The 27,339-nt window shown below is 49.8% G+C and overlaps 2 protein-coding genes across 7 annotated transcripts in view; one reads left to right on the top strand and one right to left on the bottom strand.

Annotated features, from left to right (window-relative positions):
* Positions 1-13,562: 13,562 nt before the first annotated feature.
* SKIDA1 (SKI/DACH domain containing 1) lies at positions 13,563-27,237 on the bottom strand. 6 transcript variants are annotated; one of them, XM_068934602.1, is made up of 6 exons: positions 26,851-27,237; positions 26,187-26,290; positions 24,618-24,786; positions 23,105-23,167; positions 18,465-19,355; positions 13,563-17,642 (listed from the first exon to the last, which is right to left on the bottom strand). In XM_068934602.1, exon 6 carries the CDS (start codon positions 17,508-17,510, stop codon positions 15,006-15,008), a length of 2,505 nt encoding a protein of 834 aa, XP_068790703.1. In that variant the 5' UTR covers positions 17,511-17,642; positions 18,465-19,355; positions 23,105-23,167; positions 24,618-24,786; positions 26,187-26,290; positions 26,851-27,237; the 3' UTR covers positions 13,563-15,005. The 6 variants fall into 6 exon arrangements, with proteins under 6 accessions (XP_068790703.1, XP_068790699.1, XP_068790698.1 ...); XM_068934598.1 differs by lacking the exon at positions 23,105-23,167 and having other exon boundaries at positions 13,563-19,355; XM_068934597.1 differs by lacking the exons at positions 26,187-26,290; positions 26,851-27,237 and adding an exon at positions 25,351-25,417 and having other exon boundaries at positions 13,563-19,355.
* Positions 24,132-27,339, top strand: part of MLLT10 (MLLT10 histone lysine methyltransferase DOT1L cofactor) — a 147,712-nt gene continuing 144,504 nt past the window's right edge. Inside the window, exon 1 of the mRNA XM_068934587.1 lies at positions 24,132-24,314. The gene's annotated coding sequence lies outside the window, so the exon portion shown is untranslated. The remainder of the gene's footprint in view (positions 24,315-27,339) is intronic.

Raw genomic sequence — 27,339 nt, 5'->3', positions numbered from 1 at the left:
CGAGGCCGCCCCACTGGGGATTCTCCGCGCCCGCCCCCGCGTCTTTCGCCGTGAGCTTGTTCCCCCGGCTGCGCTCGGCCCCGCGGTGGTCTAGCGGGCGGCCCCACGGGGAACACGGGAGGTGTTTCGCGGCGGCGCTGGGGGCGCGCAGACGAACGCAGAGCCGCGCAGGAGCAGCGCTTGGCGCCCCAGCTGCGGCGCGTGGGCCAGCGGAGCGGAGCCGTCGCGGGGCCGGGAGCCCCGGCGCGACGGCCCCGCGCAGCCCGCAGGGACGGACCGGGGCGGCCCGCGGCTCCCCGAGCTCGGGACACGTCAGGTTGGTGCCCAGCGTAGGAGCCCTCCGTGCCACCACTTCGGGCTGAGCCCCGGGCGGGACCGCTGCAGCTGTAACTTCCCTTTTCAAACGTGCCTGGTCCCCTGGAATAAGCGGATGGAAGAAGAGGGCTAGGTAGTGCTAGGGGTTTCCAGTAACACGTTTTACATGCGACTTCACTTGACCACTTTGTCCCTCTCTTCCCTCCAGATGGCATCTACAGAGAAAACGGTGAAAAGATACGTTGCTCTTTCCCTACACAGAATTCACTATTGTATGTTATTGTATGTATGCCGGGATGGCGTTTCTTTGTTCAAACTCTCTAACGAGTTAAATTGCCTTTCCCTGTTAATTCGAAATATAATCAGACTGATTTTTGCTTAAGAGCCTAAATAAATTAAAACAATCTTAATTTTAATGTGACACGACCTCTATTTTTCTTGAGAATAATGACAATAAAGCAATCATTAATTAAAACCAAGATGTCTCCATATAAAGATGATATCTAGATGTGCGGAAGCTTTGAATCATTGGTGGTATTAGTAAATGTATAATTTAACATATAGATAATCATCAGTTTGTGGGTTTTTTGTAACCTGAAAGATTAAATTTCTTTGGCAAGATTGGTAGGGTCCTAATTATTTATATTCCTGGTCGCTGAATAAATAAAAATGTCCTCGTTTCCATTGAGCACAAACAATGATTTATAAGCAATACTCAGTTTTGATAACCGATCGAAAATTTGATAACATGACAACCTTTTCTTCATAATGTTATTGGTTAAGCGCCTCATCCTGTGCAAAGGTACCATGTTTGCATTTATTTCCCGAAAGTTAACAGGGAGGAAATACAAATACATCTAAAATACATTGGTCCGTGCTGGCGCTAGTGGTTGTTTTCGGTTTCAGGATCTCGACATAGTTTGAAAGACGGGCAAATCGTATCCGCCATTGACTCAGGCTCCTCTTGCTTTGCCTTGGAAGCATGGTAACTAGTTGTAAAAGATTTTGCTCTTATCTGCCACACATCCTACATTATTTTCTGCTCCCAATTTTGTGGGAAAATAGACTTTGCTCAGAATCAGCGTGTCTTCCGAACAGAATTCAATACTGCCCTTGGCGGTTTCCTCTCTTGACTGGACAGGTCGGTTTGGACACTTTTTTCTCATGCTTTTTTTCTCTATATTTTTCTTACACTTACTTGTCCTTTTTCCTGAGGAATTGAGTTGTAAAAGCCTCATCACAGGAAAATGGAGTAATATCTAATTAGTTATTCCTATCAATCTGTCAAATATCCTTCTTATTAAGTTATTCCTGCATCGTGCGCCTATTCCCTTCTCAGCTCCACGCCAGATCTATACGTGCCAGAAAAATATATTGTATTTAGTGTTCTGTTAGTCGCAGTATTTTTAGTTTGTAAAGTTAATTTTCTCCTCCTAAGTGCTGCATAAAATCTTACTCCTATTTCTTATTCTATTTTGGGGGCTTTGAGCAATTAAAGGAACATAAAGGAGTAATTTCTTTCCTCTCTCTTTTTTCTTAGAATTGGTATTTTCCCACTATAATTTGGAATGAAATAGGATTTTTAAAAGATCCAGAGTTCTAATCTCGGTTGATGTTTTGGTGTATTCACGGTAATGAGTCCTATTCCCTCGGGTCATGAAGCCCCCAAATGTCAATCAAACAAACTGATTCAGAAATGCCATTGTTCGACTCCCACGTCACTCGCCTTCCTCTCATTTTACTTAACAATACCGGAGTTCTCTGATCACTCATTCGGAATATGGGCATTATCTGTGGAAAATGCACAAAGTGTCTTGATCTTTCACTGGCAGATACTGTTATAGGGTTTCCGCAAAGCAGGCAGTGCATGTTTATACTTCTGTCCCTGCACTTTATTACAGCTCGGAAGAGCCAATGAATATCCTGAAAGCAAACCATGCCATAAATCCGTCAAAAATTAATTTGTCTGGAGCGACGTTACATTTCTATTTCGGCGCGGCGAGGCGGCCGGGCGCGGCGGCCCCCGACGTGGCGGCGGCGGCGGCCAGCGGGGCCGCCCCGGCACGGGCTGCAGCCCGCGGCGCGCCCGCCCGCCCGGCCCGGCCGCCGCCGCAGCGCGGCCCTCACCACGCCTCGGGGCGGCTCTCTGCCACCGCAGCGCACTCGGAAGGGGCAGCCGCCACCTCCCCACTCGCTCCTCCGGGCGGGCACGTCCCGCAGCCGCCGGTGCCGGCGGCGCGCACACACGCGTGGGAGCCCCCTCGCCGCGCTCAGCGCAAAGCTCCTCCTCCGGGAGGAAAGGGGATGTTTAGCTCGCGTGTCCCCGTAGGAAATGACCCCCGCATCTCAAGGGCTGGAAACCATCCTTCTTCCCCAGCCGGGCGTGCAGCTTCTCCATTTCGGACATTTCCTCTCGCCGGTGCACGAGCTGCACCCCCGCCGGGGCCGCGGCAGCTTCGCGGTCCCACGGGCAGGTAGCAGAGGCGCGGGGGGTCTGCTCTCTGGCTGCCGGGGCTGGCCTGGCTCGCTTTTAATCGCCACGTCAGGTCAGGTGGAGGCATCTCTGCCTGCAAGTTGCGCGTGTTGTTTTACAGCTCTCCCAGGGCTCCGGTACAAATTGCGCGTCCCTCCGAGGTGAGGGACGATGCGGCGGGGCAGCGCGGCACCCTGCGGCCGGGCGCGGGGGACGGAACTGCGGCTCTCCCTCCACCGAGCCCCGAGCGCAGACCTTACACCGCGGGCAAGACAGAAACAGCGTCTTAACTTAACAAGCTTCCCAACCCACAGCCTCGGCATTTGAAGTGCCTTTTGTCTCTTCGTTTCACGTAGGCTAGATTTTTGTTGCCGGTCGCCAAGTTGTCTTAATGCAGAATTTAATCGGGAAATGCTTTTCCCTGTTGTAAGCAAGATGGGAACAGCAGATTCTGAGGCCTAAGATGGTACAAAATACATCCCTCGGTGATTATTGCTAATACCCTACAATTTAATGTTGTATTTGGGTTAAAAAAGCACTTATGTAGGAGCAACTTTTTTGCTCAAAGGAAAAAAACTAGTCTTTTTTTTTTTTTTCTCCAGCACGCAGCAATCACGCCCGACGCTGGAATATGAAACCGAAAAGGTTTTTCTCCGAAGAGAATAACCTTAATTACTAGATTCCATGTACAACTAATCCAAAGGCACACTTAAAAGGAAATTTAATAGCGCGAGTTTCTATTTCACTCTGACTTGCATTTATCTTTTGGCCTGATGCTTCTAACCTGCCTTTTCAGACGGGTTCTGCGGGGCAACCTCGGAGAACTCCCCTCTCCATTTTGTTCGGAATCGGGTGCCTTTTCTCAATATCCCCTTCTGCCTGCAGTGGGAATATATGGAAAGGCCTCTCTGGGATTAAAGCCTTAGATTTTCCCCTTTGCTAACCAGTAAAGAGCGAGAGAGGGAAGAGAGGAAATGAAATTGTTATGGAGATTACAGTGTATGTCACTGGTTCTTTGGCCAGTCCTTGGTTTTTGTCGCTGAACGGTAAGTGCAAACTTGTATTTCCCTTCACAAGAATGGACAATTTTTCTCGCTTATTTGCAGTTTTCCAAAGTTCTACATACAAATCAGTGAACCTTAAGAGACCCTTTCACTCTTTTATTGTGAATATTTGTCAGTGCTCGGAGGCTGTGATTGCAGTGACAGGTGAATCCAGGGGCCCAGCGATGGCATCCCGACTTCATAGGTTTGGGAATGTAAAAGACCATCAGCGCTTTTTCTCGGGATCTGGTAGTCAACAGGTTCGCGTTTTCTGGGCTGCAATTCCTCTCCCCTGCAGCCGAGCAGGAGCAGAGCAAACCTGAACACCGCCCCGCCGAGCGTTAGCCTCAGCTGCTCCCGGCAGCCTCGTGCACCGCAGCCACCGTGGCCTCTGGGCGTGAGGAGGAAGAGGAGGAAGATGGCCCGGAGGGTGCAGGGGGGACCCAGCCAGCAGCCCCCGGACGACGCCAGGCCACGGTCGCTCCCCTCCTTAGAGCCCGGGCGGGCTCCCGCGGGGCGCGGAAACGCCTCGCCCCCTCCTCTGCCCCCTCTTTAATTTTCATTCCGCCTCTTAATTATTAATTAAAGCCGCGAAGGGCCGTGGCTCGGGGCGGGGGGACGGCGGGGAGGGGAAGCGAGGCCGGGGGCAGCGGTAGGAGCGGAGGGCGGCCGGGAGCACCTTTGTGTGCCGTTTTAATTGGCCTGGCTACGAAGGGCTGCGGAGGGGAGGCCGGGTGGCTGCGCTCCCCCCCCCGCGCCCGCTCCGCGCCCGCGGGCTCCCCGCCCGCCTCCGCGGCCTCGGCGCGGGGAAGGCGAGAGCCGGTTTCCGGAGTGCCCTGCCCGTCCGGGCTGAGGGGCGCCCCGCAGTGGGAGGGCTGCAGGGGGGCCGCCCCACGGCGCTCCGGGCTGCAGGAAACCGCCCGGGAAGCGCCGCGGGGCGCGGGGGCTCCGCCGGGCGGGGGCGGGGGCGGCCCCTGCCCGAGGGGCCTCGGCCCGGCGCGGCCCGGAGCTGGTGCCAGCGCGGCCGCTGCCCCCAGGTGCCACCTCGGCAGCCCCGACGGCGCGGGGGGCCCCGCCGCGGCCAACCGGGAGCCGGGCTGGGGGTTTAATCCCCCTCTCGCGGGACAAAGACCCATCTTTTTACTTCGTAGAAACGCCATTGAGACGAGACTGGCCTTTAGGGTTATGTCCCAGACTGGGACCCTAGAGCTTAAAAGATGCTTGCCCAGCCCTCTCCCACACTGAACAAGTGATCCGCGGAAAATCGCGTTTCTTTCCTCCCAGGAAATAATTCCTGAGCATTTCATCTTGGGGGTGAATTTTTATTCCCGTGTCCGCTCAGGGTATTGAAATCGATCGCCGCAATATTTAATATATTACTGTCTTTGAGTCCTCTCTTTGTATGGCCGGGTTTACTTGTTGTCTGACTAGCTCCCGAGCTGTAAGAGCTAGTTCTGTACATTGGTCTGTGGTGTAAAATAATGCTAGGCTTCTTTAAATAATCAGTCACTAAAGAGTGTTGTCAGTCTTCAAATTATGTGTGAAATAGCATGCGAGGTAAATAAAGGTATATTAACAGAACAAAATTCCAATAAATTCACAGGCACTTGATTAGTAAAATCAACAAATATCTGTGGGTACGACTACAATATTAGACTAACCATTTTTTGATTATGTGAAGTTCATATAATGTACCCTTCGTTTTTTGTTTAAGTTTCCTATAGTGACCTGTCCCATAACCTTGTAATCCACTGTGGGATATTTCTTTCTGGCCTCTTTCCTTTTGTTATGCCCTCACAGGTTTCCAGCTTCGATGCCTTTTTTTTTTCTCTTGGTAAACGCATGTTTAAAAATATTTGACCTGTTTGACTTAGAGACGTGCACAGACATGTCTAGATTGGGTTAGCCTTTAGAATTTCTACAAGATTCCCTGATCTTCCTGAACCAACACCTGAAAATTAAAAATAATAGTGCTCAAATGTCGGAGGAAATTGATGCATTAGCAGCGTTGGCAAATGTCAATGGCGCCGGCACAGGAGGGTTTTTTCTTACAATTTTGTTGTCTATTCGCAGACCCTCGCTTGGTGCAGACTGCCGGCACAACCGAGTTTACCACCTGGTCCTATTAAGGCTGGAAGTTGCAGGACATCCCTTAGGAAAACCAGCGAGTACCCCAAGGCACCCGCGGCGCCCTCATACAGAGTGTGAATCGCCGAGTGGCCTCGGTAGCTTTGCTTTTCCCGGCTTTCCTGGGACTGAAAGAGACTCCTTGAAAACGCTGTAATCCGGATCGGAGAGTATGAGTCAGGAGGAGCCAGGATACATCCTTCTCTCCTACACAAGGCTTTCCTGCCGGGAAGAACGTAGCTAGCTGGTTGTTTTTTCAGACCTGATCTTTGCAGGTATTCAGGAGCAAAAACATTTTAAATGAAAGACTACAGCAGAGCTAAAGCGCTGATACTTCTTTATAGTCTTCGCTGGAAATAGAATCAGTCCTGCTGAATCCGGCAGTGCCTGCGAGGACCTTTAAGCACCTAGGCAGCCAGAGCTAGTTAATCTTCAGTTTAAAATGTTTTTTCTTTCAGCGCACAAGCATTCGTCTTCGAGAACCTTGGATTGGTAGAAATGCAGAAATGTTAATCGCTATCATGTCTATGCAAAGCTATTAACGCTACTGATTCTTAACTTTCTTAGTGAAGACAAATTTACCATATGTCGATGTGTAAACACTTTGGAATAAAATCAAAAACAGCTCTGTGCAATTGTCACTGTGCTTGATTCTAACACAAACTATAGGATGTTTTTGCAGTTCGTCTTTCTAAATGATGAGATGCAATCAACGTTGCAAAACCAAATACGAGCAGTAAATTTCGGCTGAAAGGCATCGCGGGTCTGCAGGTTTTGTGAAGTCAGAGCAGCTTGCAGAGCCACAGCAAAACCATCTCGCAATGTGTGCTCGCGTTGTGCTCGGAGACGCTGAACGGCTCTCAGTGACCCTCCGGAGCTTCCCCAAACCCAGCGCCATCGGCTGCCCTGGAAAAGCGCAGGAACAAGGGGGGTGCCGAGCCCTGGGCTCCACGCCGCAATTTTCACGGAAATCCTCAGGCATATGTGCGGTGCGTTTTACAGAGAGGGAGAGACAGACAGACAGACAGGCAGGCAGGCAGACTGACAGACGGAAAGGCCTCTGGAAAGACAGGAGCCTCTTTTAACTCTGCTGATGAAGAATTGCTGCCTTATATCCTCTTTATGTGCCACAAGCAATGCAAACATATATAAAGAGGAGTTACCAAGATTCCCAACTTTCAGGTGTGTGTTTAAAAGAGTTCCCCTACTTTCAACCCACTTTAAGAAGCTCACTTTTCCGGGGCGGAACAAACAGCACCAAGTGCGCCGTATAGAGGTATTACCGATTATCTGGAAAGTCTTTATCAGCCTCTGTAAAGTGAGATAGGGAAATACAAGTGTCCACAGATTTGATGAATGGTAGGGCTTGTATAGAATTGATACATTTTACAGGCCCCTTTATAGAAGAAGAATACAGAAATCATAATGGAATTAATGAGCTTTTACTACCCAAATTTGTAAATCCCAAGTTACCATTTATAAATTTCCCCTAAAATATAAAAGAGACTGGGAGATCACAGGCTAGGAGATCTGACATTATTTTATAGTGTGTATTAAACGCTGCTCTCTCTTTTTTTCTACCACATCATTCAGCATGAACATCTTTTTCCCTCCGGCGAACGTAGCCAGATTTTGATGGGGACGATTATGTCATAGTAGAAAACAACCTGAAAATCCTTCTTCTGGTTATAACGTGCTACTTCAAACATCCACAGCAGACATAGTAAAGTTTTTCAAATGGTCTGGAAAACTGTACATCGAGTAGCACGTTATCGCTATTTACCCTTACACAACTGTCATGTCCACGTAAATGGAAATGATCATTTCCGAAAGTGAGCAACCCACTTCTTTTATGACGTTTACTAGACAGTATTTCTGGTTTTCCTATTGTCTCAGACAGTTTACCACTAAATCTTGTGAATACAAAGGCATCGGGGGTAAATATAAAACATATGTTCGCACAGGTTATGTGGCAGTTTTAACACTCGCAGCACATTCACACACATCTACGCAAACGCACAAAGAGCCCGAAAAGCCCAGCAAACGCGCAAGCTGCTTCGAGGCCGCTGACCGCTTCCCAGAAGCTCCTTTTGCTTCTCGAGCAAGGTTTATTAAAAGAGGGCAGCAGGTTTGTTCGGGGAGAAACAAGCCAGGAACCAAACGGGCCGGCGCAGGTCCCCCCCCACCCCCCGCGCCCTGCCCGCGGCCCCCGGCGGCTCGCCGCCGCCCTCCGCACCCAGCCGCGGGCGCGGACCGGCGCCGCAGCCCTGGCCGGCACGGACTTCACTATCGGCGCGTATTTTTAAAGGGTCTATTTGTTTGTTAGTTTATTTACTTTGCCCGGGAAGGTACAGAAAGGGGAATGACAGGATGAAATATAATGCAAAGATGTGAAGTGACCCGAGTGGCACCTAAAGACAAGGGTTTAGCCGGGACGTGTTTCCCAGCTAAACTTTCTGCTGCTCTTCGGGGAAAACCAAACGCAGGTTGATGGAAACATCCTGTTTTGAGGGAAATGGACTGTACAGCCCTATCTATCTAGCTGCTCCGAGAGCACTAATCAGCCTGGAAAAAAGCCCTAGGAGCAGAAGTCCCGGGGAAGAGGGAGCCGTGTATCTGACACGTTTGCAATCCAACACTGATCCTGAGAGGCAGTTTGGGAAGCAGCCGTGTGCCGAGGGGCACGGCTCGGGCTGCGGCCCCTCCGCGGCCCGGCGCCCGCCGCTGCCCCGCGGCGAGACCCGCGGCGTCCTGCGCGCAAGGGCAGAGCAGCGGAGGGGAAGCTAACAGATGTGGGCTGTACAGAAATCCGTGAAACAAGTGCTGTAAACCCTGGGGGATTTCTCCTAATAGCGAAATCAGAGGGAGAGAGATTTCAGGAAAGAGAATAGCCCGATATAAGTTTCTGGAGTGGAATTTACATTTCATCGCGATTTATATTTTACAGTACAGCGACACGTGCGCTCGGAGGGCGTTTCGGTGAAACAGCGGCTATGCTTCAGCGGCGGGGAAGCCCCGCGTTCGGGTTTCCTCGGCGAGGCGGGAGCCGCGCAGCCCCTTTCCGCCGCCGGGGAGGCCGCGGCCGCTGCGCGGGACGCCGTGGGGCACTGCGCAGCGCGCCGCGGAGTTCGGGGAAGTTCACGGGGGCAGCGGGGTCTCTAGGTGTTCGCTCCGGTGTATTTGTCTAAGCAAGGCCGCGGAGGCTCCGCGGCAGCGCGGGAGGCGTCTGAGCGCGGTGCTGCCGCCGGGCAGCCGAGGGGAGGGGGCGCCCGCGCCGCCGCCGCCAACAAAGGAGCGGAGCGGCGCTGCGCGGAGCGGCCCCGCACGTGCGCGCGGCCGCGGCGGCGGAGCCTGCCTTGCGCGGGGCTGGGGGCGGCGGGGGCACCGGGATCCCCCCCCCCGTCGCCGGGCCCGGAAGCGGGGGGGAAGGCGAGAAGCAGCGCCCCGCGGCCGCGGGCTGCTCCCGGCCGAGGGGCTGCGCTAGGGGCCTCCATTTTAGGGCGGCCGCCGGGGCGGTGGCGGCCCGAGCCCGCGGCTCCGCGCGGCCCCGCGCAGCCTCCGGCGCGGCCCCCGCGGAAGGGCCCTGCTCCGGCACCGCCTCGCGGAGGTCACCGCGGCTGATCCTCGCTTTTCGCTACAGGCCACATTAGCAGAGCGGCCATTTACTGCCCCTTGATTGCACCAAAGACCAGGTTAGCTCATAAAGCCATTCACACTCAACAATGGGGATTTTCTCAACAATTAACAAGAAACAACATAATAAAGCCATTTACAAAGGCCTCGCTATTTACTATAAATTAGCCACTCTTTAAGAGACCAGTGCGTAATTTCACACACTTTACGGCCCCGACTGCATTTTAAACACAAGAGTAAACAACCTTGTTGCGCTCCCCGCACTGACCTTTCCCCGCGCCCCCCGCGCCCCCGGCCGCTCGCCGCGCCGCGATTTCGTTTCCAGATGGATCGGGGGGGGGGGAGAGGAGGGGGGGGGGAACGGCCTCCTAACTCCGCGGAGCCCCCCGAGGCTCCCGCGCGGCCCTCGCGCCCTCGAGGGCGGCTTTCCGCCTCTGCCCGCGCCCTCCCCGCGCCAGCGCAGCCTCCGCCCGGCCGCTACCCGAGCACAAAGCGGGGCGGCCGGGGAGGACACAAAAGGAGAGCGCGGGCGCGGCGGGGGCCGAGGCGCAGGCTGCGCGGGGCAGAGCGGGGCGGGCGGGCCCGGCGCGGGGGCGAGCCGCGGTGCCACGGGGAGCCGGGCAAGATGGCGGCGCGTGGAGCGCGGCCCCCCACGGCCGCGGGCCCGGGGCCGCTCCGCGCGCCCCCGCGCGCCCCCGCGCGCCTCCGCCGGCCGGGCCGCGGCTCCGGCGCTCGCCGCCTGCGCCAGCCTCCCGCCCCCACCACTTTTTATTTTTTTTAATTTTCCCTCCTGGGTTTTTTTTTTTTTTTTTGGTTAAGTTGCTGCTCGTCAGGAAGCAGCAGTACCGGTCACTCGGGCGCACCGCGCGCGCTGAGGAAGCACAAACCCGGCTCCCTCCGAACTCCCCCCTGTTTACAAACACAGCTGTTGCAGGATATTTGCAATGCTAAGGATAAAGCCACCAGCAGCGAAGAGCAAACGAGAGATGGTGCAGGAGAGGGGTTTTCGGCATCTGGAAAGGACAGGGCGCCTTGTTTTTGAAACTGTCAATTCTCTCAACCCCTATTGTGAGAGCTTCATGCAAAACATCTCGGGCCTTTTAAAGCTGGGGCTTGTGAGGCCGCCTCAGATTGAAAAGGAGAGCGGGAGAGAGAGGGGCCTAGGGCATGGCAAATAATTATATCAGAACAGTAAAAAAATGCAACATAGAAGGCCTAAAATCAGATAACTGCATATCCATGTGTCCTTACCCCAAATGTTTGGGAAGTGTCCTACATTGATCAGGAAGCTCTTTGGCTCCTCTGGAATAAGAAATCCCACGTTCAACCAAAGAGCTGATAAATTGTACTTTCTTTAAGCGTGATTGTAGGGCTAAATATCAGGGGGAGGCTTGTGAATGGATAAGGTCTGTAAGTAGGACTTTAGCAAGGTAGATTCCAGGGCCTTGGTCCTTATTTTTCCAGCTAATACTTTCCATTTTCATGTAATTGCCCTTCTTTTGTACTTTGAGGCTGACCAAATAGATTTTAGGATGAGCTATGACATATTCTTTCCAGCAATCGTCTTAACCATATAAACCACAATTAACAACGTTATCTATATTTCATATTCTCCAACGTACTGCGTATGTAGAGTATTTTCCTACAGATTACCCCCGTGTATAGGAAATGCCACTTTTTTACACCTCTCTGTCTTAACCGCTCACACGTGTGAAATGTAACAAACAAAAACATGATAGCATTGTTCTTATTTCTGCAGAAACTTTAATTTATTGGCAACTAAATCTTTTATAGGAAAAAGGATCAGAGACCATTTAGAAAATCACCAAGTGAATGATTCAACAGCAAACTTCATACAACAGCTACCACTATTTTGCATTATTGCTAGTAGTGGCGTTTTAAATAAACAACCAGTAAAGAGATTATCCCACTGTAGTCAAGTAAATGTAGATTATAGAACAATCACTTCTTAAAGTAAATTGTTGTAAACTGCAAGTTACATCTTTTAAGGCAATATTCCTCGTTGCCAAAGGCATTACACGTGTTCCCTTTTTTAATGCTCTAGAGAATTAAACATAGTCCAAAACTTTCCTTTGTCTTCAATACGGTAGCAGAAATCTTCCCAATAAAATTTTCAGTGAACTCTACTTGTGGTAAATACCTATGGAGTATATTCCATAAAGTACGCACACGTCCCTAAATTGCTTTTTCCTTTATAAAATTCTGTTGATTTTTGCGTACATCAGGAACTGGAAAATGGTGGCAATACATAACTAACACATTTTAAGTTTTCTCTCAGGTAAACATTACAGCAAAATTGTAACCTCGCTCTAGAAAACCTTTGTTTTCCTCACTATGTGAACTTACCCTTATTAGAGAAAATTGGTCATTTATATGTAACTCAGTGATATGATTTTATATTATTAAGGCTGAATATGACAATACACTCTACTCGCAATAGTTATTGCAATGCAGTGAGAAACAGCTACCAAACTAGCAGAATCGGAAAGAATGCCTTTTTTTTTCCAGCGAGTTATTGTACCTGGCTAATTTTTCCAACGGTAGTAAAAACACAAATGTTCTTGTTAGTGGCTTGCACTAAACTGAGGTGTACACGTGTGAAAATTATTTGGCTCTTTAACTTCCTTGCCTTTTGCTGTTGCCCGCGGTGGGAAGGCGACGCGGAGGGGCCGGGCCGGGCCGAGCCGGGCGCGGATGCGGATGCGCCGGGCTCCGCGCGGCCCCGCGGCCCGGGACCCAACCCGGCCCTCGCCCAGGGCGACCGAGCCGGGGGCCGCGCCGCACTGCACCTCCGCCGAGCCTATTTGGTATAAATTTGTGCTTATCCCTTCCCTTCCCTCCCTTCCCCCCCCCTCCTCGGGTTGTTTAGGGAACCTGGAAAGGCACCTCTGAAATTTGCAATTCCTGGTCAAACCAACGTATCTCTAATTGGAAGTAAACAGGGTCGGGGACGAAGTTACTTTGAAATCGATACATTGTTTAATTGACAAGTCGAAAATTTTAGGTTTTAAGTTTGCATATTGCACCTTTGCAGCATTTGGGTTTGTTTCTTTTTCTTTTTTTTTCTTTTTTTTTTTTTTTTTGGTCGAGGGAAGACCTTTGTCAAGCAGACACGGCTTTCTGAAAGAGCTGGGGGCTTTCCTGAGCGGTGCGTTTGCACGTATTTACAGTTCTCTGGAAACAAGGCTGTAATCTGTGCAGCTCTAAACATACCAATGTAAACATTCATTTCAGAACAACTCCAGTAAGCAGATTTTTGACAACCATCGTAATTTCAGCAGAGCGCTTAAGTATGCAATGCACCTTTTGCGACTGGCAGTTTAAAGTGATGTGTGTGAGTGTGTGTGTGTGCGTGTGCATGCAGGGGGGAAGGGTAACTCCACTGAAAGGCAATTGTTTACTCTTTCTAAATATATTTGGCTGCAGGTATTCTTAGACTAGGCCTTTTACAATGAGAGGAAAACTACGGTGTGGATCTAGTAAACAGAGCTGAAATCAGTTAGTGGCTGCTTGGAATATTTCGAGACACGACGGGTGGGGAGAGGGCATCACAAAAGGCAGGAATTAAAAAATTGAAAACCAGGCAATGGACTGCCATCAGAAATGCTGACTTTGAGTCACACAGTAAACATGACATTGTTGCTTTCTTTTTTTTTTTCTTTTTGATGTACGATAAATTATTCTCCCGGGATTGATCGATGAGTGGAATCCTTAAAATTTAATTTGGGAATGATCTAGTATAAATAAAATGCTAACCAATGAAAGAAACCAGCAATTATTCACCCTAAACTCTGCTGATTCAGCAACTCAATTATAACTGCCTTTCTCAAGCTGCAAACTTTTCAGATTGTTTTCGGAGTTGCTGCAGCTCCCCCCGGCCCAGAGACCTTCCCCCGTCCTCAGCTCGGCCTCCACTTCGGCCTGCAGCCTTTTTTTTTTTTTTCCCCTCCTTTCTTTTTGAGGAGTTGGGGGGGAGGGAGGGAAACAGTTAACCTCTTGAAGCGTATTTCCTCCAAATAAAAACAGTGAACTTACAAACGAAGAGGAAACCATGGATAACTCTGCAATAATTCAAAGTGTATGGAATCAGGAATTTTTTAAACAGTGTTTTTAATTGAAAATAAAGCTAAAGCATGCTTTTCAACAGTGCAAATTTCCATAATTTTGATTTACTGCTTCCATCATCACAATATATTATACCAGCGTGTCTTACCGAGGGCTAGACTCTAGAAGTCTGCCCGTTCGACTATTTCGCTATTAAGTGCAAATATAGATAATTGCCTCTGATTGTCACGTGCAGTAGAAATGTTTCTGCTACATAGAGAGGATGGTATGGAAAAACAAAACAACATTTCAAGAGATGAGGATAAAACTGAGAAATGTACTACGATTGAAATGCCTGAGTTTTGGTGCCAAAAAGCTATGAATAACATGGTATTCTCATTTTGTGTATTCTTTCCACTTATGGCCTCTCGTTTCACTTTCTGTGTTGTATTTACTGCTTTGCTATTTCCTCCAGCCAGCGTGAGGGGCTGGACCATAAATTGTACTGCTATCCGGGCAAATATTTTAGTTGCTTTGCAAGTTTGTAAGGGGCATGTTCAGACCACAACTTAAGTATGACATTAGTGGGTAACAGTAACCTTATTTAAGACCTCTGGGTGAAACAAAAAGGCTTTCCAATTGCAAAGAGTGGCTGTACAAGTAAAAAGACACCCTTTACCAAAAATAGAATTCCACATTTATTTACTGGTTTCAGATGAGGCAGCTTTTCCCAGGGCTGGGGTTGCAGGCGAACCCCAGCCTTTCCAAACTGTAGAAAAATGAGTAAGTGCAACTGCTCTTAGAAAAAGACACCCCTACACCCGAAAACAAAGCTCCCGAAAAGTAGACTGCTGCCACATTGAGTTATAGTGAACCCTTACTGTGCAACCATGTAACTTAACAAACTTTAACTGAATTAACAGTTAGACTTCCATTTTCGAAATCTAGTGCATAAATTTAATGGCTCATTCTAATATTTATTATTCAACCTTTTGACATTTATTTGCAGCAGTTGAATTGAGGTACTGGTGCATTATTAGCATTTAAACAGTAAAGTGTTCCAGCTCTACCATAATAACTGAGTTTAACTTGAGTCTTTAGCCTGAAGTACTCTGTGGAATGTAACCCAGAAAACCAAAAAAGAAACAAAACAAAAAACCCAAAACAAAACAAAAAGCCACTGTTGTAATGGTAAAGAAAATAGTAATCCGGTTTCTGTCTTCACAATGTGATAAAACAGGATTCCAAAAGTGTGTATAGCATTAATGGGCTTGTACAAACCATCCTGTAGAGTTTAAAACATAAGAAAGTTAAAGGTGGTTCAAGAAAATATTTTCCAAACTATTTTATTAATTAAATTTCCTGAATTTGTGGCTAGGTGGAAGAGGTATTGCAGAACCGCCCAGCTGCCATTTCCATACAGGATGGGCCTTGTGAGGTGGTTGGGAATCCTTAGTGGTGTTTAAGGAATAAGCTGGCAACAAATCCCCATCATTGCCAATAATTAGTGATGGTGGACAGGGAAAATTTGCCATGAAATTAAATGGCCTTTTCACTGCTGATGCTACATTGCTGGCTACCCTTTTGCGTCTATTGTTAACTGTAAAATCATCCAGTGTTCCTTCATGTGTCTCAATTTTACCTGTAGGACGTGGGCTTCGAGCTGATTTCAAATTTGGTTTGACTGGAGGAGTCTGCAGTACAGGTCGCTTTCCCAAAACCAATGTCCTGTAATTTTTTCTCACCCTTGCTCCAAATTTATACTCCCCATCCTCAGGTTTTGGAGTACCTAAAGTGCATGAGAGGGCCTGACTCTGAGTCAGCAGGTTTAAGGAAGTGGTTTCTTTCTCAGTGCATGCAGAATCTTCCTTGGCTGTTAGTAAAGCGTCCTGGTTATTACTCTCAGTCACACCGTAAAACTCATCCTTAGTATCATTGCACTCACACTTTAGCTTATGTGTTGTAAGGTCGGGCTCATACTCGGCGTTCGCACTGCTGTCCTCTATTTTGATTTTAATGCTGTGCAGGAATGGCAATGCCTTATTGCCTGTATCAGTGCACTGGAGCTCTGCTGCTGCTGCCCCTGGAGAAGCAGCATCCTCCTCAGGATCAGTTTGTAAAGAGGGCAAATCCGTGGCAAATTCAATACAATGAGGGATTTTGGAATCTTTTTCTGAATTTGCTGCCGCTGATGAAGAATCATTATTTAAGAACCTAGCAGCTATTGTATTGTTATCTGCACAGTGTGTAGTAGTTGCTTGAAGGCATTTCCTTGCCTCTCTGAGTATTCTTTGTTGTGGAAATGCATTGTTTGTCTTTGGGCTAGGTGAAGAGGCCCCCTTTGCAACACAGTTAATTGTTAGGTCAGTACTCTTGGCATTATTGGCAAATTCAGAGTGTGGGAATGTGATCTCAGGCACCCTATCATCTCTGATCTCGGCGAAGCAGCTCCCCAGGCCGCCGGGGCAGCGCAGCGCCGGGGCGGCGGCAGCCCAGCCCGGGCGGCCCCACTGCCCCGGCAGCTCGGGCTGGAGGCCGCCGGCAGCGCCGCGCAGGGCGGGCGGCCCGCCGGGCTCCGCCGGGGCCGGGGCCGGGGCCGGGGGCCGGGGGGCGGCGGCGGCCGCCGCCAGATGGTACAAGAAGTTGGCGTGGACCACGCCGGGCGGCTTGCAGAAGCTGGTGCGCCTGAAGCGGATGCTCTGCACCGAGACCTGGCTGGAGACCGAGCTGGAGTCGGAGTCCGAGGTGCTGTCCTCCTCCTCCTCCTCCTCCTCCTCCTCCTCCTCCTCCTCTTCCTCCTCCTCCTCCGAGCTGCCCTCGCTGGAGTCCGAGGCGCCGCTGCCCTCCTCGTCCTCCTCGTCCTCCTCCTCGTCCTCCTCCTCCGAGCTGCCCTCGCTGGAGCTGGAGAGGCTGGAGCCGAAGTCCGAGTCGTGGGCGGCGCGGTCGGAGCAGGAGCTGGACTCCGAGTCGCTGCTGCCGCTCTCGGCGAAGGCGGGCGGCGGCGGCGGCCCGAAGCCGCGCGGCAGCGGCAGCGGCAGCCGCGGGCCGCCGCGGGGCCGGCAGGGCCGCGGCGCGGCCGGGGGCCGCCGGGCGCAGTCCGTGGCGGCGGCGGCGGCGGCGGCGGCGACCCGGCGGCGGCGGTGGCGGCCGGGCAGGGGCGGGGGCCCGGCGGCCGGGAGCCGCGGGCGCGCCGCGGCGGCGGCGGCGGCGGCGGCGTTGGGCGGGCGGCGGGCGCGGAGGGGCGCGCAGTTTCCCCCCGCCGGCGCCGTTTCATAGTTTACGGGGGGTTTGCGAGGCGCCCGGGCGATTTCTGGGTAGCTGTGGCCAGTGTATTTACTAAAAATGTGAGGTAGATGAGAGGCCGGTAGCAAGGCTGCGTCCCCCGGACGCCACGCTTTCCTCCTGATTGGCAGCAGGGCCCGGGGAGAGTCATTCAAACCCAGCCAAAGTTTGTTCTCCTTCCAAAAGCCGGAGAAGGGGTCGGCGGGTGCGTGCTCCGGCCGGAGGTCGCTTGTTGACAGTGCCCGGCTTATTTTCCTCCGTTTTGTCTTGAGGACCCGTTCGGTTTTGCAGGATGTGTAAAGGGCTTCCACGTCCTCTCTGGAGATCAGGGTGCATTTGGCGGCGTGGAAAGCGATGGAGTTGATGGCTTTGAGTTTCCTCAACTCCTCCAGGTCGCAGTGATGCTTTTTTACTTTTAAATGATCCATTCGCTTGTGCACGGTAGTTCTCGGGATGTTTTTGAGCAGGTCTGTAAAAACCTGGGAGAGTGCAAACATTTGCTTTCCTTTAATGATGAGGTAGCCGAGCCTCACGCCATCCACCTCTTCAAAACCCGACTTCAGGTCTCCCATTTCGTGAATTAAATTATTCCCAGCATTTGCAGAGAGAGAGAGAGAGGAAAAAAAAAAAGAAAAAAAAAAAAAAGAAAAAGCCACACACACACAATCCTCAGCCAGATGCTGTATTTGTCTCAAGGCATCCTGCTAATAAAATATAACAAAGGCTGTTATTCCTGGTGAATGGAGTGCCAAACTTTAGACAAAATAAAAAAATAAATTAAAAAAAATACCATGAAGCTACAATCAATATATATCTTAAAAATCAGGTTTGCCAAAGTGTTTCTCTAAGTTGCTGCTGAAGATCAGTACCTGTTCCCTTTCATTCCCTGCTTTTCCATTGGAAACTATGATAATGGAATGTGAAGGGAGGAAGAGAAAAGAAATGCAGCTGCTATTCCCGCCGCTGCTTTAGCTACAAATAAAATGACAGAGTGAAGTGAGCTCGTCCGGAGACACCTTCATCAATTAATTCCCCTAAAGCCAACGCTGATTGGACACTCCTGACAGGTGATGCAATAAAAATTGATATTCCACCCCTTCCCCCCAAAAAATCTCCCACTAATTAGCATACCCTTATACTGCCACCTCCCCTCCCAAAGTAAATAATACAGTTAGTATATAAATCTTTCTATTAAACAATCTGAGCTCAAATACACTCAGACCTCTCAGACTTCCTCATCGCTAGCTTCAGATGAAGGATTTTAATGCTTTTTTAAAATATCTTTTTGTATATTTTTTAGACTATTTTGGACAAATGTTGCTCTTTTGTCATGCCGTGAATTTAAAGGACATAAATATGATCGTAACGGTGGAAAATTCTTCGGTAATGTAACCGCTTTCAACTAGTACTTTATTCTGCATTGTGTGGAAAATGAAGGTTAGCGAAAATGTGCAGAATAGCCTGGTATTTCCCTTTCAGAGGCTCCAAAGTTAAATGCTCGGTTGTTAACGAGAGAGAATACTTACATTTTCGAGTTTCTCTTGATTTTCCTCTTCTGTTTAATTAGCTTTTTATAGCCGGTGACTAAGGTTATTTTGCTGCCTGGATATCACGGGTTCCTGCACCGCGATACTGTAACACTTTTAACTGAAATTCTGTCTGTAATATTGCGGGAGGGGGGAGGAGAACGTGGGCTCACGTCAGACCCATAACAAAGCATAGATAAGGCAGAAATGTATACACTTTTCACAATTAACCGTGCTGGATCGCAAGCTGGAATGTCCTATAGTCCCAGAGCCCACGTCAGGATTCCTGCGTGCTGATTGCTTCCAGCAGAGAAAGGAGAATGTAAAATATCCAAGGTGCTTCCAAGAGGCTTTACGTAATAACAAAAAAGTGCTGGCACACACGATGTACAATATTGCAAGGGTCTAGGATGCTTCTGGTTTGCAGTTTGCATATTCAGCTTGGAGCAGACCTTCCGTAGCTTTCTGATGTTCCATTTATATCAGCCCCTTAAAATCAATTTGAAGAAGCGGCATGAAGGTTTAACCTCTTCTTAGAAACATTAAATTATCTGAGTGTCAGGAAAGATGATTTCGAAAATGTTGCAATAGCTGCATACCTCTTCCTTGTCACATTAAAATGATGCTTGCGGTTTGCACGTTGGGCGCTGCAAAAAAAAAATCACCAATCGCTGCCGTACATCCAGTGTTCAACTGGATACAAACATGAGCACTTAAAGGTATCACTGCACATCCAGAATTAGACATATCCGTGAGATTAATGAGACATCTCGTATTTCTGGGACTTAGCAAAAATGGAAAGAAAAAAAAATCTTCAGTCCCAGATGTCAATATCCACTCCATGTATTGGCAATATGGTGCGTGGAGTTCGTATTACCCCGTCAGGTACAGCTAAAATAAATAACATAATCACTCCTTAAAAATGCAGTTTTGCATGCCAAGGCGAAATGCATGCAAGCCCCCAATTTCGCAGGAATTCTAGAGAGAAGGGGAAATTTCAAGAAGTGCATCCGGAAATTGAGGAAGTCTATTCAAGGGAGCCTCTAACTCGCAGGGCTGAGATTTGAAAAGTCAGCCCTAGCCTACTGTTGCTCTCAGCGCAGATGTAATCGCCGCTGCTCAACTTAATCCATGTGTGTACGAACCACGATGCCTACTTCTCCCCTTTGAAACCTAAGGCGAGGGCTGCCATCCGAGCAAGCGGAGCTAGAGCAAGTTACATTTGTTGTCCCTCGCTTTAGCAAAAGGCTCTCGTGCTACTGCAGCCTCTCGCCGCGCCCGAGCGGCCGCGGAACAATGCCTCGGCGGCGCTGCGCGGCGCGGCGCGGAGCGGCGCGGAGCGGCGCGGAGCCGGCCGCCCTGCGCCGGGCGGCGGCTACCAGCGGGCATTTGTCTCTCTCGCTTGCGGAGGAGACATCGTGTCATACGCTGGAGCCGAAAGCAAAGTTGCGAGAGAAAACAGCTGCTCACGCTAAAAAGAAATCATCGTGGTCTTTCTAGAGCTAGAGACAATAAGGTCGTTTAAAAATTCCTCCTGATGCACTTATATGCTGCCAACACCCCCACCCCCTCCCCGCTGCTCTCCTCCCCCTGCTTTAAGGTTAAGGCTATGGAGTCAACAGTAAAGGAACAGTAAACTCGGAGAAAGCTTTCAAGGAGATGTTCCCCAAAAAACCCCGATGGGCTGAAAAGTCATTTATTTGCCAGGTAGTTGGGTTGGTTTTGATTGCTGTTTAAATACAAGCGTACGTTCACACGCGGGGACACACGCGCACACACAGGCACGCACGCACACGCACACTCACCGCCGATGACAGTCTGGCAGTGGGATCCAGTAACTATTTAAAAAATGCATGATTTTTGTTTGTTTAATTCTGGCGCTATCAAACGTCTTAAACTAGTAGCGGCTATCTGCCAAACCTCTATTTTCAGAAAGGTACAGCCATTAGCTTCTGGGTCTAGCCAGAGCCAAATTTTGAAAAGGAGAAAACCACCAGAAGTCTGAGGAAATGTCACACACACAACGTATACATACGCACCATATACTCACACACACACGCACGCACTTTCAGTCGCATGTCTCTCCCCACATCTCACACGGAGACCTCCGTTTCTTTACTTCTCCTTTTTTTTTTTATTTTTTTTTTTAATGTGTGTGCAAAATGAAACAGGCAGCTTTCTTGGGGCCATCAGCGCACGTTGTATATCCGGGGTCGTCTTCAAGCCCGCCGGGGGGAGATCCTGATAAAGGGAGCCCAAGGAGGCCCCTTGCACACGCACACGCACATTAAAGGCAGGGGACTTTAAAATGGATTTGCACGCACACAGGGGATTGCGATCAATAGCTACCAACGTTTACGGCTTAGATTGTTAATGTGAAAGCTGGCCAAAAGAATTAAAATGAAAAATTAAAGGTGTCTGGTATCAATTCCAAGAAAAGTTATGCAATAATTTACTGACTCGGAGTCTGCGTGTATGCCTCTGTGTTTGTGTGTCTGTGTGTATGTCGTGCATGTGTGCGCAGATCCAGATGTATATGTAGCTATCTCTCGAAAGCAAGGGAGTTTCTTTGTTAATTTTGTGGACTGTGTCACCCTCACTCGTGATCAAAGATGAACATGATTAAAGGGATGGATGTTTGTCTCACATTTCTTAAGATAAGAACGCCCGGAGATACCCGTTTTTGCCAAACACACATACATGCAACTATAGAGACTTGTGTGTATAGGCACACACACACACGCACACACCCCCCCAACACACCCACACCCACACTATCAATCAAATGCGCTCCTTTTCACGTTGAGTAGCGTGCAATCTGCAATCTACACTCTATAGTAAGTAGCATTTCAGTTTTGAAGCTGTTTGGCCGAAGGATAAACCTCATTAGAAGAGAAATAGCAAGATAATATTAATAATACCTCGCTGTAGTCCTATTCCCATTTATTACAAATCGTATACTTTCATTTTTGTAAACTTGTGTTAAAATATATATGCTGGCAGGGAAGCGTTTAACCACACCGTTCCAGAAAGAAAATGTATGAAACATTTAAAATGCCCCTTTTACGTGATGTTTTGATTTATTTTCATAGTATGATTGTGTTTAAATACCAGTGCAATTCAGCCTGACCTCTTCCTTCTGCAATGAAGTAATGCACACACCATTTACAGTCTTTTAAACGTTTAGTTGGGAAATGCAACAGCGATGTCCACCAGCAGTTGTACTAACGGGGAGAATTCTTTTGAAAATCTTCAGGAAAACCTAAGAGGTCATGTGCATTTTCACACTAGGATTGCCACATTATTAGAGTATTATTATTATTTATTATTATTTGTTAAGTGCTGGACCATGCCTTCAGGTATTGACAAGCATTAAATAAACCTTTTCCTTTTCATGACTCTGGGTAGAAATATATATTTCAATTGAGAGCTTGTTTTCTACCCCTATGCCGTGCTTTTAAATATTGCTGTGCATATTTCGCTCAAAGAAGATACAGACAGAAAGCAGTTAGAGGCTATCACAAAGAGTCCAGTAACGTAAATATAATAGGGTCAAAGAACAGTATAATAGGATCCTTCTGCTATTTTAAAGTCAGCCAAATGTGACTATGGCACTTACTATTTCCCGTAAATTCTAGTATGACAACAAATAAGAACGTATAACTAAATCTCCTAAACGTGTAGGACAAAGAAATGCCAACCGCCACTCTGAAGAAAAAATCGTAACGTGGCTAACACAGCTACGCCTAGGAGTTTTATTTTTTTGTAAACAAAGCAGCAACGTAGAGTTCCGCTAAGTGTTTTTTTTTAAGTTTTATTTTTTCCGTGGGGTCTGGGGTCTCACTTGCACGTTAGAATTTTGTGCAATTTATAATCATCACGGGCTAACACTATTTCTAGAGTTTGATACTCCTGGTGGTTTTAAAATAGTTTTTAGCAGGAGTTTCTGGACACATACTACATGCCATGTTGTTTACTGACCCATAATCAAAATGCAGTGACCTTCTACCCTTTTTTTGCCCCTTGACCCATGCTGAATTCAATGCAGCCTTTATAAATTTGCAAATCCTTGGACGTAAAGGGGATTTGGTGAGGCTTTGTTCTGAAAGGATCCTAAAAGTTTGCATTTTTAATTAGACAAAGGTAAAGCAACAAACACTGGGAAATAAGATCCTTTCCTGCACATAGGTGATCAGTCTTAATTTCTACACTCGGGAACTACATCCCCAAAAACATATCCTCCAAACTGAAAAGCAGTTGCAAACATAGGAGATCAGAAGGTTATGAATTGCACCAAATTAGCAATGTGGTACAAATCACTCTCATGACGTAAGGGATGGCCAGGCCACAATCTTCCGGCGCTCCTCATCTCCAAGGACTTTGTGGATCCTGGTGACCCGGGGAGAGGGGAGAGCCAGCGATTTGATCTGGAGCTACAGGCACATTCCCTTATCTCCTTTGCTATCAGTCAGTTTAAAGGACACCGTAATTATGATGGTGATAAAACAATGCCAGCTTATGTGTGCTGAATAAATAAAGAATGTTTACAGCCCTAGAATGTTTCAATTCCAATTAAATGCTATCAAAGAAAAGCCCCTCTCCCTCCCTCCTTCCCTCTCCCCCCACGAGTCCCTATTTACCTTGCTGGTTGTAATATGTTCCTATGAAATAAAACGGCTTCCCAGTCTGCTATTAAGGCCACACTGGGGGGAGGGGAAGGTGGGGGGAGAGAAAGACAGAAAGAGAGAGATTAGACAACACGCACTCCCAGTTCCACGATTACTTGGGTCGCCAGCATCCTCTTTTCTTATTTGTTTATTTTTCAATTGGCAAATGCGTGATGATGCAGGGGTAAAAGGCACTTAGGGATGCAGCTCCAACCACTGGACAAGGGAGTTGGGCTGAATTAATGTGGCGCCCTTGGGCGCTGTAGGAGGGGACTGGATCCCACGGTTCCGACCCGCTGGGGCCCCGGAGAGCTGGGTCTGGGAGCCTTGGAAACAGGAGCCTGAAAATTCATCCCATTTACTAAGACACAAGGATCATTTCAAATATTCATTGTATCAGCAAATCTCATCATAATCAGATTAAAGCAAGGTTTGGGGGAGTATTGCCTGTGTGGCTGGGTTCTAAACACTGATTGGACTACAAAGAAATCAGAAAATGGGTTCTTCTCGCGTGCCTAAGTCGCACAGGAAAAAAAAAGGAAAAAAGAAAAGCAGTATTTTTGCAAGAAAGGGACACTTTAAAAAGCTGTGATTCTGCATTCCATCCTGGATAGTACATTCCTCTCAGAGGTGGTTTCCCTTTAAACTTTACGCTTAATATTTCTATGTGATGCTCTTACTTGTTTGTCTTAAACTCCAGATAGAAACAATTCCCGCTGCGGAATATACTGATGCAGATTTATACTTCATGCTAGTTTATTTTTAGCTTTCATCTAAGGGAACAGCTTTTCTACATTTAAGCTTTAAAATGTGTATTTCATTGAGCCGTCTGGGGCAAAACGTTTATATTAATTTTGTCAAAGTGAGCGAAGAGCTGAGTGTATTTTCAGGTTTGCTGGATAGACGCTGGCCCTTTTCCTTTTGAAAGTTTAGACCTCCAATACCCTCAATTCTACTGGCAGAATTAGGATGGACTTGGAGGGTCCTAAACGTGACCATTCACTAAGGCGGGGGGCTACAGCTTGCAACAACGTGCTCAGCAACTTAATCTTACACTAAAAAGAACAGAGAGCGAAAAAGAATGGAACACAAACTCCCCTGACATTTGTAGTTACTTCCAAGGTGGACTGTGTATTTTAAAGCTGATGGGAACGTGTGGGTTTTGGAGCAAAAAGGAGAGAAGGTAAGTGTTTGTCCTTGTATCCGCCAGTTCGTGGAGAAACAATGAAAGAACAAAGGGAACCACTTCTCCATTTGAACATTTTACATTTTCTTCCTCCATTTGAATCTTATTGTGAAGGGCTAGCGGGTGGGCTCGCTTAACTTTACCTCTAGAAGCTGTGCAGCGGAGCTGGGGTGCAAGAAACGATCAGAAAGTTGCAGAGCGATTTAAATAAAAATATGTTTACTGTTGAAGACTGCCACAGCAGCAGAGCCTGCAGCAGCTGGCAGGCAAAAGTTGCTGATTTCATGGCTCTGAACTCACCGGTTAGTCCCCTCAAAAAGCGAGCAGCGGCCAGGGGTTAGCGGTGCGAGCGGGAGCGGGGCCGTCCCCGGCGCCTCAGTGGTCCCCAAGTCAGCACTATTGTTGTGGGGCTCCGCCAAGCCACGGCAGCCGCCTTAAAACGTGCTCCCGGCAAGGATCTCCGTGGTAACTAGCGAGGTGGCGAGAAAGGAAGCAGAGGTTAGGAGGCGGGGGGGGGGGGGAGAAGGGGGGGGAGAAAAAAATCTGCAATTATTTGCAAATCAAATAAATTGCATCAAAGAGCAAAGAGCGGGTGGGGGTGGGGTTGTGTGCAAACAAACATCGCCGGCGCTCGGCTCCGCGGCGAGACGCGCCGGGCGCGCAGCCTCGCCGCGCACCGCTGCGAAGGGCGGCGGCGGCCCCAGCAGCAGCCCGGCCCGGCCCGGCCCGGCCCGGGAGCGGCGGGGCAGCCCGGCCGCGCCGCCCGCCCGCCCGCCCGCCCGCTCGGTGTCCCGGGCCAGGGCCGCTGGGCCGGCAGGCGAGCAGCGGCGGCGGCAGCCCCAACTTGTTGTGAGGGAAGCGCCGGGCGGTGCGGAGCGCTTCCCGCCCGGGGGGGCCGGGGCCGGGGCGCGGGCGGCCCCCGCGGCGGGAGGCGCCGCCCGCCATGGGCGCGGGCGCGGGGGCTCCCGGCCGTTGACCTTTCACCCCTCCCCCTCCTCCCGCCGCTTCCTTTGCCGCCCGACCACTTTCTTACCCACAGTTCCCTGCGCCGGCCGCGCTCGTGCCGCGCTCGAGCCGCCCGTAACCGTCCCCCTCCCCCTGCCGCGCCGCGCCGCGCCCCTCCCCCCGCCAGCCCGCGGGAAGCCGGGCGCGGCGCCTCACGGCCCGCTGCGCCCTCACGGCGGGGAGCCCGGGGCGGCGGGCTCGGGGGCCTCCCGGCAGGCACGGCGGGAGCTGGGGTGCCCCTGTCAGGGCTGCCGCCTGGCAGGGGTGGGTGAAGCTCGCACGAGTTTCAAGTAGGACCCCTGGGACTGGCAGAGTTAAAGGCGGCTGCCGCCGCGGGCCGGGCCGGGCCGGGCCGGTGCGTGAGGAGGCCGGGGAGCGCGGCGGGAGCGGGGCTGGGGACAGCCCCTCGCATTTAAATACTGGCTTAACCCCTAATCGGGTGGAATAGTGCCAAGGAGGTGGACACGTGCGAGGAGCAGCCGTGGGGGCAGCTCCCCAGCCCGGCTAGAGCCTCTTAAGGCCGGAGTACAATAGGGAGTAGGTTCCAGAAAGGGGGAAGATTACTGGAATGACTGTAAAGTTCTGGCGTGTGAGCAAGGGACCGAGACCCACAAACAGCAGGTTTTTTAACAACCCGGAGAGAGGAAATTTCAGCGTAAAGGAGGAGGGAAGGGGGTTCAAGGGGGCTTAAAGGCAGCACAAAGGGCGAAGCAGGACTTGGACAGCCCCGGAGGCTGAGAAGACCAAGTGGGGTCGGGGGAAAGGCTGTTTTGCGGGGTGTTTTTTACGAACCAGCAGAAAGGACGTTAACCGTGGCTTGAGAAAGGGGAGTTTTAATCCGTTGAAAGAAAATTATAGGCCTACCTGCTTCTGTTGGGGGAAGAAAGATAGGAAGCCTGGCCGAGGATTTGCCTGTTGAATATTACTGGTAGACGTTAATCTCGTGTTTTAAAGTACCTTGTCAGTGGCTTTAAGGAAATCAAATGTGACATTAATCAAATCACACAAATGTAAACATTTATAAGTTAAATCCTAATATTATGCAATTATTTAAATCAAGTCATGTTTTTTCCTCAGTGTCATGTGTCGCTCCCCCTCTCTTCCTCACTTGCTTTGAGTTTTTCGCTAGAGCCTGACGCCTCGTTTTCTGTTATTTCATGTTTTCTTTACGTGGTGGAGAGAAATGCTCGATTTTACCAGTTTTCGAAAAGCAAACGGCAAAATAGAGCCTTACAGTTCAAATGTAACTCACTCCCCCACTGCCAAGCCAATCAGATTAAGTAGTAGCACGTTTAGCATTCATTTTGGGAATTAAATCCTCAGATAATGTGTTTCTTCGGCACGTTTTTTTTTTTTTTTTCATGTGAGCATGTGAAATGTTTGACTCCGCGTAGAAACGGGAGAAGGAGGTTCCCTGGGCACGTAACTGTGCGCAAAGCGGTCCACCTCGTCCCCCCTCCCCCCCCGAAAAAAAAAAAAAAGCGTTTTTCTCTTGGACTATTAAAAGGTGAAGAGGAACCTTTACAACCTTGGCAGCTTTTTTCCATGCGGGGACGAGCGAAACGCCTACTGCCTTTGCGTCGGGAAGGAGGGCGCCGGGGAGCGGGGCGAGGAAGGGCCGGCGGCGGCCGGGCTCCGCGGCAGGGGCGCTCCGCGGCCGCTGAAAGCCCGAGGAGCCGGAGCGCGCGGCGATGCGGCAGCGGGGGGCAGAGCCCAGCAGCGCCGCGGCCCTCGGCCCGCTCAGGCTCCGCTCCGGGGAGCAGGTAGCCCGCGATGGCGGAGCGGAGCGAGTTTTCGGACAGGAAAGCCAGGCGAGGGACCATCCAAAAGGGGCCAGCGCGGGAGGCAGTTGGCCTCTGCGCTGCTTCTCGCCGCTTCGTCTTCCCTCCTGATTCTTGCCGTTTCCCTCTCCTGGCAGTTTCTGCGGCGAGGAAAAGGGGATTTGGGGGTCAGGCAGGAGAACAATGCTGAGCGGTCTTTTGTGTGCAGCACTGTCCCCTGAAGGGAAGAAGCAAGC

This window comes from Struthio camelus, chromosome 2 (assembly GCF_040807025.1).
Source record: "Struthio camelus isolate bStrCam1 chromosome 2, bStrCam1.hap1, whole genome shotgun sequence".
Lineage (NCBI taxonomy): Eukaryota > Metazoa > Chordata > Aves > Struthioniformes > Struthionidae > Struthio > Struthio camelus.
The sequence above is the reverse complement of the archived record's forward strand: the minus strand, read 5'-3'. Positions and strand labels throughout refer to the sequence as shown.

What these genes read in the sequence shown, in the direction of transcription:
- SKIDA1 (XM_068934602.1), bottom strand. Translation starts at nt 17,510, where the DNA reads ATGGGAGACCTGAAGTCGGGTTTTGAAGAGGTGGATGGCGTGAGGCTC.